The following is an 11,724-nucleotide window of genomic DNA, read 5'->3' as shown; positions in this document are numbered from 1 at the left end:
CAAAACCACGACGACGTTAATTAATCGATTTACTGTAGACGTGCTGTTTTTAATATTATCAAAATAAAAAAGTCGGTATTGTCTCATTTAAATCATCCATTAGTCAACACAATACACATATAAGTATTTTTGCTTTTTTCTATATTACTGCCAGGGAAAATGATCAGAGTTTAACTTTAAATAGCAAAAGTTAATTTATTTAAAGCGAGTGACTAGGGAGCCGTGTTCAGGATTGGTGGACAGAGGGGCAAGGGGGTGTCGCAGCAGGGAAATTCACGTGTAGCTCAGCCTGGGACTTTATTTACCTCCTCACAGCCGGCTAATGTAGAGCAGTGTAACGAACTTTATCTGCACGAAAGTCAGAGAAGCTTTCTTCACCTCTGGAGAGATGAAACACAGCCACTGCGTCCCAGCTTTTCTCAGCAAACTTTTGACACTTGTAGAGGCTCCGTCAACAAACGACCTGATCTACTGGAGCCAAGTGAGTATTTTATGCAAAATGCAGATTTTATTTATTTTAACTGTTGTTCGTGAGGTAATTGTTATAATGTAGTTCTTTTTTATCACGTGTCTTGATTTGGAATTGTACAAACAACAACCAGTCCAACAAAAATAAGTTAACTCTTCAGAATTTCTTATAGCTTATTAATCACTACTCAGTTTATCGGCTAAGAAGACGTTTATCCTCAGATGCCTTATTAGTAATAGTTTTAATGCGCTGTCTGACTCATTTTACAAAACAGACCCACGTGTATTGCGCTGCTGCAGGTGGAGGCAGCTCGCTATTGGTCCGCTGTCCGTCCAATGGGTGTTCAGTATATTATTAGAACGTACTATCCAATGTTATCTGCAAGTTTGGAACGCCTCGCTCTGAATTTACGTGTCATGTGAGAGACTGAGATGGAACAGAACGTAGCCCCGAAAATAGAACATTTGTGATAAACATCCAAAAATAAAATAATTAAAAGAAATCCTTATTATATTGAAAATGCTTATATTAAATGCATTAGTGTTCAATTTGAATAAAGAAAAGCATTGAATTGACAGCTATCAATTATTATTATTATTTTTTTTTTTTTTATGAATTTCTGGATATCAACTTTTTATATTATTTAGATGCTTTTTTTGTAAATGTGAATGTATTATTTGCATTTATTTGTCTTTAAGTTGTTGTTTTATTAACACGACTCCTCCTAGTGGTAAAGATTATATCCGGCTAAATGTAAACACAATAATAATTATTAATAATTACATTAAATATATTACGTTGAATAATTAATTGAATTGAATTAAATTGGTAAATTGTCATTGCAAGCAGAGCAAACAAAGAAATTCTTAAAGCACCTCTATTGGTGTAATTAATATTCACTTATCTATCATATTATCTATTTATCTATCTAAAGTATTGGTTTACTATTTTTTTTTTATTTAAGAAGGCATTTGCACCAAATTTGTTTTTTGTTATAAAAATAAAACATGAACTATGCAAAACATATTTAACCTTAAAAGAGGTAAAGTGCAAAAGTAGTAAACTCAGAAAGCAAATTCGAATGATTCTAGACACCTGCAGTAATATGTGCAAGTGCTTTTTAAGTACAAATAGCATTTCCTGCCAGACTGTTATGGGCTTTTCTTTAGAAACAGTTTGACATATATCAAGTGATGTAAGTCAAACCACATCTTCCTGTTTCCACTCTATTAGGATGGCTGCAGTTTTCTTGTCCAGGATGAGCAACGGTTCAGCAAGGAAGTCCTGCCTCTTTACTTCAAACATAGCAACATGACCAGCTTTGTGCGCCAGCTCAACATGTGTACGTGTTCAGCCAATGATAAGATATGCAGAATATAGATATATATAGCATCATTTTCTAAGTGTCTGACATCCACCAACAGATGGTTTCCACAAAGTCGTACACATGGACGCTGGCTTGCCTAAAGCTGACAGCCAGGTTAATTGTGTTGAGTTTCAGCACGAGAACTTCCAGAGAGCTCAGCCTCATCTGTTGGGCCTCATCCGCAGGAAGGTGAAGCTGATAAGCTTTATCATACAGTGCTTGTGCAGAAGCAAAGCACTCACACAGTTGCTAACCCTCAGATTCTCTCATGCTGAGATGTGTGTGTAAATATCTGTGGTGTGTATGTGATTTCATGACTAGGTTTCAGTTAGCCGTGGAGTTGAAGAGGAAGGGCAGGTGTCTCAGGTACTCATTCAGGTTAGTCGTGTCAGAGGCTGGCAAGACTCCTCAGACCTCAAACTCATGGCTTTGTGCAGGTGAGCTTTTCTCCGTGACAAGTACACTATTCATTAGTGTAAAGCTACACTTCAGCCTTGTTTGTACACTTAAGAGTGGACGTCAGTGGAACTGTCAGTTAGTGCTTATTTCCTAATATGTCACTTCAAATACTATTCAAAAACATTAGGGATGCACGATATTATCGGACTGATATCGGTATCGGCCGATAATGGATTTAAATGTAAATATCGGCATCGGCCTGATATGGGAAAAAAAATGCTGATATGTCTTGCCGATAAGAGGAATGGGTTAACTCGCATGTGTTCAGGGTGTGTTAGTGATTAGATCACGTCAGCAGTGTGGCTCATTCTTGAAGCAAAGTGTTGTCTGAATGATTATTAGATTCACTGTTTTAGATTGCTGCACTTAATCTGTGAAAGCACGTACAGAATGATGCATTCCGCAATAGCATGTGTAGCGGCAACAGCGGCAGCTTCCCCCGGGTCCTAACGCTCGTTCGGTAAGGAGACTTAATCCGTAGGGGGCGCCGTTGGCCTACTTTTTATTAAATTAAAAGTAAAATAGCCTACACAAATAACATTTAGACTGTGTTTCTGATTGAATAAAGCAGTAATAACTTCCAGCTTTGCTACTGTTCGGACACTCTTGCTTATAGCTCTGCGCTTTGCTCCCTATTTTTGTACTTTTCTCAGATCTCTCTAAGATTTTAACTTCAGCAGATAAGCACAGTGCTCAAACAACACAGTTTTTGAAAAAAGAAGACTCTTTGCCTCCCACTGCCAGCAGTTTACATTCCGGAGACGGAAAATCACAGCTGTCTACATTCAAACAGACTGAACTGCCACAAACGTCTACAAAGGATTGTGGTTCTTGAAACAAAGTTACTTGCTGGACTTCCAAAACAGGCGGAACACACAGCAGATGGTCATCATGGACCCCCTCAGCATGCAGCTGGTGAGTCCTGTGAATCTAGTGAATCTCAACAGTTTATACAAAGTGTTGAAACTGATCGACAGACTAATCGATGGCACAAACGGAGCGAGACCCAAAGGCACTCGAGACATCAGTCTGTCACGAGTATCTTGTATTGCTGCCATAGCATCCTCTACCCCAGATACGGCTATGACAAGACTTGTAACCACTGGTATTCTACCACTCCCTATACATCTTGAGAACAGATTTGAAGCATTAATGAATGTGGGTGAGGAATCCCCAAATGTGACAAAACATGGATCGAATCAGCCAGCAGCTAACATCGCTACTAACAGGCGCTCAAAGTCAAGTAGACAGCGGCATTCAGCTCAGTGCGCAGCCACGTCCAAGACTCTGATAGTGGGTGACTCTATTAGAAACATCAGTAGCAGGACTACAACTACATGCTGCTTTCCTCAAGCAACTGTCTCTGATGTGAACAAGGAACTTCGGAACATTCTGATGAAGCACAAGACTGCAAATCGAGTCATCATCCATGTGGGGAAGAATGTTATTCGGAAAGAGCAGTCAGAACTCCTTAAGAAGGATTTCAGTGAACTCTTTGAAACTCTTCAAAGACTTGAAGTTCAGTAGTTCATCAGTGGACCACTCCCAGCAAGGGGAACTAATATGTTTTCACGGTTGCTTGGGCTGAATATATGGCTATAAAGAGCCTGCAGTATAAAAGGAGTCAACTTCATCAACGACTTCAATCTTTTCTGGGGCCACAGACAACTGTTTAGACTGGATGGCCTCCACCCAAACAAACTTGGTGCAAGAGTGCTAAAGGACAATATCTATTTCTCCCTCTCACTAAAAAAGTAAATCATTTCTGATCAATGATTTAATAACCACAAACAACCTGGATTTTATGTTTTTAAATTAAACATGGCTAGAAGACAGCTGCAGTGCAACAGTCCTCACTGAAAAAGCCCCTCCTAACTTTAATTTTATAAGTGTCTGCAGGACTGTTAGGAGAGGTGGAGGTGTAGCTGCTCTGTTTAAAGATGTTTATCAATGCAAGCAAGTGTCATTTGGTCAGTATTTGTCTTTTGAATACCTAAGTATTGTGGTGAAAGGAGCTCCACACACTCTGTTTATCATTATTTACAGGCCTCCAAAATATTTTCCAGCCTTTGTTGAAGAGCTCACTGAACTGTTATCAATGATTTCCTCAGAGTTTGACTGTTTTGCTATTGCAGGGGATTTTAATATTCACATAGATAATGCAGAAATCAAAACTACAAAAGAAATGATAACTGTTTTAAACACTTTTGACCTGAGTCAGCATGTGCATGGACCCACACACAATCGTGGACACACTCTAGATTTACTCATCAGTAGAGGTCTAAACATTTCATCCATTGTTATTAAGGATGTAGCACTATCTGATCACTTCTGTATTTTCTTTGATATATTGATCTCTGTCACCACTGAATCTAGATCTGTCTCTGTCAGAAAGAGATGCATTAATGAGAACACTAGTGCGCTATTTATGAAGGCAATATCTCTAACACCAAGAATTTCTGCAGACTCTGTTGATCTTCTCCTGGATTCATTTAACTCAAAAGTTAAGAATGTTATTGATGACATTGCTCCGATAAAGGTCAGCAAGAAGACTGGCAGACAAAAATCATTTTAGAGAAAATCAACAGCAGTTCTGAGTATGAAAAGACAATGCAGAAAAGCTGAGCGGATGTGGCGGAAGACGAAACTCAAAATTCACTATAGCATCTATAAAGACAGCCTTCATGCTTTCAATGTGGAACTAGCCACAGCTAGACAGACCTTCTTCTCAAACCTTATAAACAGTAACTTAAACAACACTCGCACTCTTTTTGCGACTGTTGAGAGACTGACAAACCCCCCAAGTCAGATTCCCAGTGAAATGCTCTCCGACAGCAAATGCAATGAGTTTGCTTCCTTCTTTTCTGAGAAGATCAATAATATCAGAAAGGAGATTGGTACATCCTCAAGTTATGCAAAGGTCACACAGATTCAATCGCAATTTCAAAAAGAAGTGACTATGTCTGTCTTTAAAGCAAATGATAGCAAAATTTTGGAAGAAATAGTACAGCACCTTAAATCGTCAACCTGCTCTCTTGACTCACTTCCCACATCTTTTTTCAAAAGTGTGCTTAACTGTTTAGAAGCTGATCTCATAGAAGTGGTGAATGCCTCACTTCTTTCTGGGACTTTTCCAAACTCCCTTAAAACTGCAGTTGTTAAGCCCCTTCTGAAAAAGCGCAATCTTGATAACACCATGTTGAGCAACTACAGACCTATATCAAATCTTCTTTTCATAGGTAAGATTATTGAAAAGGTAGTTTTTAATCAGCTGAACAACTACTTAAACTCAAATGAATACCTGGACAATTTTCAATCTGGTTTCCGAGTGTATCACAGCACAGAGACAGCACTCATTAAGATAATAAATGATATTCGCTTAAATTCTGATTCAGGAAAAATCTCAGTGCTGGTACTATTAGATCTTAGTGCTGCGTTTGACACTGTCGATCATAACATACTTCTAGAGAGACTGGAAAACTGGGTCGGGCTTTCTGGGATGGCACTCAAATGGTTCAGGTCATACTTAGAAGGGAGAGGTTATTATGGGAGCATAGGAGAGCATAAGTGGACGGCCATGACATGCGGAGTCCCACAAGGCTCAATTCTTGCACCACTCGTTTAGCCTGTATGTGCTCCCACTAAGTCAGATAATGAGGAAGAACCAAGTTGCCTATCACAGCTATGCTGATGATACCCAGATTTACCTAGCCTTATCTCCAAATGACTATAGCCCCATTGACTCCCTCTGCCAATGCATTGATGAAATTAACAGTTGAATGTGCCAAAACGTTCTTCGGTTGAACAAGGAGAAAACTGAAATCATTGCATTTGGAAACAAAGATGAAATTCTCAAGGTGAATTCTAGGGGTCAAACAACTCAAAATCAAGTCAAAAATCATGGGTTGATTCTGGTGACAGACCTTATTTTTAGTAGTCATGTCAAATCAGTAACTAAATCAGCATACTATCATCTCAAAAACATTGCAAGAATTAGATGTTTTGTTTCCAGGATTCGCTGCTGCCAGGATTCTGACTAGAACCAGAAAATCTGAGCATATCACACCAGTCCTCAGGTCCTTACACTGGCTTCCAGTTACATTTAGGATTGATTTTAAATTACTTTTACTCGTATATAAGTCATTCAATGGCCTAGGACCTAAATACATTGCAGATATGCTCACTGAATATAAACCTAACAGACCACTCATATCATTAAGATCAAGTCAGTTAGAAACACCAAGGGTTCACACAAAACAAGGGGAGTCCGCTTTTAGCTATTATGCTGCCCAGTGTTGGAACCAGCTCCCAGAAGAGATCAAATGTGCTAAAACATTAGCCACATTTAAATCCAGACTCAAAACTCATCTATTTAGCTGTGCATTTGTTGAATGAGCACTTATGTAATCATTTTTTATTCTTAACCATTTTAAATTAATTTTAAATCAATTTCTATATCATTTTAAAATTCCTTGTTTTTAATTCCCTGTTTTTATTGCTGTGATTTATTATTTTTAATGACTATTTCACTTTCTTTTATGTAAAGCACTTTGAATTACCACTGTGTATGAAATGTGCTATATAAATAAACTTGCCTTGCCTTGCCTAGTATGTTTTGATTTAATGGTCAGAAGCTGTAGCTTAAATGAAAAAAAAAAAAAAAAATCACAAACATGACACTTGTAAATTAAATAATTTTATATATACTGATTATTCATTAATGTGTAATATGTTTTATTTTTTAAACAAATCATGAGCTCTAAAAGCTTTTCAGAATTTTTAGAACTCTTTTGTTTTAGACCGCCTACAAATGTTAAATCTTAAAATAAAACGTTCGGGTTAACACGGCATCTTTCTGGGGGAAAAATGCAGCGATTGATATAGTTTATAGTTATTTTCAAAGCTTCAATGTACTGTCAAAAAACCTTAATTATTTTTTTATTTAATTCCAATAAATAAGTAAAAAATATTTTGCTTATAATTTGGGCACAGGAGAGACTTGGTGTTCTTTACAAACAAAAGTAAATATATCGGCATCGGTATCGCCCAAAATTAGATGAAAAACATTGGAATATCGGATATCGGCAAAAATCCAATATCGTGCATCCCTAGAAAACAAAAAAAGATTTAATAAATTTTACTTCTATTCACCAATGATGTATCTATGTGATCAAAAGTACAGTAAAAACAGTAATATTATGAAATATTATTACAATTTAAAATAACTGTTTTCCGTTTTAAAATGCTATTTATTCCTGGCTATGGCAAAGCTGAATTTTCAGCAGCCATTGCTCCAGTATTCAATGTCATGCAATCCTTCAGAAATCATTCTAATATGCTGATTTGCTGCTCAAATTTCTTTTTAGTATCAGTGTTGAAAAAAAGTTGTGCTGTTTTATTTAAGATTTTTTGATGAATACAAGTTCAAAATAATAATTATAAATGTCTTTACTGTCACTTTTGATCTTTTTAATGCATCCTTGCTGATTAAAAGTAGTAATTTCTTACCACTTAAAAAATCTATACATATACTAACAGCAAACTTTTGAATGGTGCTATAGATCAATGCTAATAGCATTTCAATCTAAAATTCTCTGCCATGACTAAATCTTTCCTGAAGGGATAATAAGAGCTTGTGGAGAGAACTGGACTCATTAAGACAGAACTATCAGCAGCAGCACAAAATCATACGCAAGGTAAATGGAAACACATTTGTAAACTATATAAATAATAACATATTTTATGTATATAATATATATATTTTTTTTGATAATCACTATACAAACCTCTCCTATCCTATGTCACTCTTTTTCAGATTATAAAGTTCATCATCAACATCGTTCAGTCAAATGGGATAAAAGGTTGCAAAAGAAGACTGTAAGTTTGTTCACCAAAAGCACAAAATGTTCTCATAGTCAGTGAGAAATGTGATTGTTTGCATTTTCATCTCTTCTCACTTCACATTTCCTTTCTCCACCCTAACAGCCCCATGATCGACAATTCTGGGGAGTTTCAGTCCGCGCCGAAATATGCCCGTTCCTTCAGTGTGAATCCCACCCTTACCACTTCCCCCCTCCAAGAGATCCCTTCGTTGCAAGAGGTGCCTGCTAAAATCTTTGTGTGATCTAATTTTGGTCTAAATTTGAATTCTTGACTTAATCTAACACGATGCTGTTTAGTTATAAAAGGAGCTTTCTGTCATATTGAAAGTAAGTAACATCACTGTGGGTTTCTGGGCAGCTGGATGTGTCACCGGCTGATGTGTACTCAAATGGCATGATCATCTCTGACATCACCCAACTGCTGGATCCCACACCTAACCCTAGCAGGTAAGACGGCAACAGGACACCTGTAGTCTTCATCCTCTACAGGACTCATGTTTTGTAGTATTATAATCTTCTGAGGTTTTTAAAAATACTTCTTTACTGGGTAAATAAAAAACGGAACTGAAAGTACTTTTCAGGTTTTCACAGTCTCTTTTCTGGTTTCATTAGTTTTTTCTGTTTTACAGAGAGCCAGTGTCAGAAAGCTTTCCCGCAACTCAAACCACATTTTTATCTCCCGCCTCCCCTACTCTGCTCTCCATGGAGCTGGCATTGACTTTGCTAGATGACCCAGCTGCCCAGGAGTCTAAGGATAAACCCTCTGAAAGGTTAGATAGCAAACTGATCATGTGTGCCATTTTCTTTTATAATTATAACAGATCTCTGTTCTGTTTTATCAATAAGTCTGTGCAGTATTTCATAGGGCTGCACAATTGGAAGGAAAATATAACTGCAATTTTCCGGATTTAAAAAAAAAGTGATTTAAAATGCAATTTTCCAGATTTGTTGTGCTTATTTTTAGGGCTGAAAAATGTATATATCAATATGACAATAAAAAAATATTATTATTATTATTAGTAGTAGTAGTAATAAAATCAGTCTAAAATAAATACAATAAACATATAAAATAAATAAAAATACTAAAAACTGTAAAATTACGATAATAATATTTGTGACTCTGGACCAAAAAAACAGTCTTAAGTAGCACGGGTATATTTTAGGGCTGGGACGATAAATCGATTTATCGTCCTAACCCTAGTATATTTGTAGCAATAGCCAAAAATACATTGTATGGGTCAAAATTACAGATTTTTCTTTTATGCCAAAAATCATTAGGATATTAAATGAAGATCATGTTCCATGAAGATATTTTGTAAATTTCCCACCATAAATATATCAAAACTTAATTTTTGATCAGTAATATGCGTTGCTAAGGACTCAATTTGGACAACTTTAAAGGCGATTTTCTCAATATTTAAATTTTTTTTTGCACCCTCAGATTCCAGATATTCATATAGTTGTATCTCGGCCAGATATTTTCCTATCCTAACAAACCATACATCAATGGAAAGATTATTTATTCTGCTTTTGGATGATGTCCAGGGTCACATTTGTTTCTTTATATCTTCATTTGAAAACATTATACATATGAGCTTTTATTTTGGTGGAAAACTGCAGGGTTAAAACTTCTCCTTTGTTGGCAACATGCTTCGCATTAAATATCTAGTGAAATGTTTGGCATGTTGCATTTTCAAGCAACCCAAACTAACTGCACTTGCAGAGAAGAAGATCATGCGAAGCGGCATTGAATGCAAACTAAGTTGCCCCGAGACACTGAAAACACTGTTATCCTGAGCAGCTTGTGTATAAATGAACACACGGCGCATGTACTTATTTAAAAAGAAATCGTAGCCTTTGCCATTTGGTAATCACACTAAGCCATTTTGATTAAATGTTCAGCCCTAATATTTCACTCCTCTTCTTCTCTTGGGAACAGAAATGATGTGTCTGATCCACTGGCGCTAATTGACTCCAGTTTAGCAGCGATCCGCTCATGCTCTCCACCCTCTCCAGACCTGGACAATTTCAGCAAGGTCTGACTTAGCATCTGTGTTGTATTTTTCAAAGATGTCTATTATAAACCACACTGCTTCAGTAAAAGTTAACAAGCTTTTGTATAATCTGACATGTTTGATTTCATGTTCATGATAGATCCTTAGTCCTGGCTGCCATATCTCTGCTGTTAAAGACTCTGACACAAAAACCGAGAGCAAACAGAGAAACCAGAATGAAGCCGATGCGCTACCTCACGCCGACACAGGTACACACATATACGCCCACGCTTCCCTCTCACACACCGTCTCGAACCCACACATGTATCACCTGCACAAACCACATGAATACAGAACTTACACTTCTGGTTTGTTTACTATATTGTGTTTGTGCAGTTACACAGCAGCAGAGCCTGCAACAAAATGCAGACCTGGAGCAGGAGTGCTACGATAGTGGAGAGTATTCGGATATCTTACCATCCCTTCTGCAGCTGGTGCAGGAAGCATCCAGCCTCTCCTTCAGTAACACTACACTGCCTTTAGAGCTCTCTTTTGTCATTTAAAACTCTAATGCATTTGATATTGTGCTGTGGTGGTTGATAGTAAAAAGTGGTATCTGAAAACCAATAGTTGATAGTTCTGCCGTTTAATGAAAGGCTCAGTATCATTATGTGGCAATTTGATATATGTCAATTGTTGATGTAAATCATGTACATTTTCCTTCTTGATTTTTATCCATCAGTGAACTCTAACCTCTTGTTGACTCAAGATTGATTTCACAACAAACTTTTAGTCTATTAGCTCAATTTCCCATGAAGGGTAAAGCAATAGACCAAAATGACGGAAAGCACTTTGAAACATCTCTGTGTTTTTTAAATTCAGCAAATGACGAAAATTGCAGTGGGTGCTGTTTTAAAGTCAGCATTTTTGTGTGGGAGGCTTGCCATGATTGTTTTATTTTAAAGGTTTTATTTTGCAGAAAATCTGCTGCATACTCTAAATGAGTAATAACTAATAATAATAGAACTAATGTGGCAATTAAAGTTACTTAAGAGCATGATATGCTATTGATACACAATATATATATATATAGAGAGAGAGAGAGCGAGAGCACCAAAACAGCGAGTTTGTAGCACTAAAACAGTGAAAATATCTCAAAAAAGTAAAGTAATATTAATTAATCATAGCATCTCCCACATATGAAGCAATATATAGAATTCATAATCAGTTTGTTTAATAGTTCGTCATTTTTAGTAGTAAATTTCTCCACTGAAATAAAGTTATGATCGCCTACTATATGATAGCATATTAGTTTTGAGACAAAAGATTGTTTACAATGATTTCTGATATGCATTAGTTATTTTGCTGTACTTGATTGTTATATATTGTCTAACTAAAGGCCAGCATATAGGCTATACCTTTATTCCTTAAACTTATTAGTATAGTTTATTTTAGGTTTTTAATATGTGTGTTTTTCATGTAAAGGTAAATTACGTAAAAGCAAAATAAAATGTTCTAAAATTCTTAATGCTTACTCTCTTTCATACACAAATT

General features: G+C 36.5%; 1 protein-coding gene across 2 annotated transcripts; it reads left to right on the top strand.

Moving 5' to 3' along the window:
• The first annotated feature begins 206 nt into the window (after positions 1 to 206).
• Positions 207 to 11,696, top strand: LOC306864501 (heat shock factor protein 1-like). Of its 2 annotated transcripts, XM_079408544.1 has the most exons (12): positions 239 to 481; positions 1,703 to 1,811; positions 1,894 to 2,024; positions 2,157 to 2,272; positions 7,915 to 7,990; positions 8,110 to 8,171; positions 8,280 to 8,394; positions 8,535 to 8,623; positions 8,806 to 8,946; positions 10,116 to 10,212; positions 10,331 to 10,439; positions 10,567 to 11,696. In XM_079408544.1, the coding sequence occupies exons 1-12, from the start codon at positions 389 to 391 to the stop codon at positions 10,731 to 10,733; spliced, it is 1,305 nt and encodes a 434-aa protein (XP_079264670.1). In that variant the 5' UTR covers positions 239 to 388; the 3' UTR covers positions 10,734 to 11,696. The 2 variants fall into 2 exon arrangements, with proteins under 2 accessions (XP_079264671.1, XP_079264670.1); XM_079408545.1 differs by lacking the exon at positions 8,806 to 8,946 and having other exon boundaries at positions 207 to 481.
• Positions 11,697 to 11,724: the final 28 nt, after the last annotated feature.

This window comes from Barbus barbus (assembly GCF_936440315.1).
Source record: "Barbus barbus genome assembly, chromosome: 45".
Lineage (NCBI taxonomy): Eukaryota > Metazoa > Chordata > Actinopteri > Cypriniformes > Cyprinidae > Barbus > Barbus barbus.
Note: the sequence above shows the minus strand (reverse complement) of the source record. Positions and strands in the feature narration are given on the sequence as shown.

Bases quoted from the DNA above. Each gene is read 5' to 3' on its own strand.
- LOC306864501 (XM_079408544.1), top strand. From the start codon at position 389: ATGAAACACAGCCACTGCGTCCCAGCTTTTCTCAGCAAACTTTTGACA. The intron at 2,025-2,156 runs GTGAAGCTGATA...TTTCATGACTAG, and splicing joins TGGGCCTCATCCGCAGGAAG to GTTTCAGTTAGCCGTGGAGT. The intron at 2,273-7,914 runs GTGAGCTTTTCT...TCTTTCCTGAAG, and splicing joins AAACTCATGGCTTTGTGCAG to GGATAATAAGAGCTTGTGGA.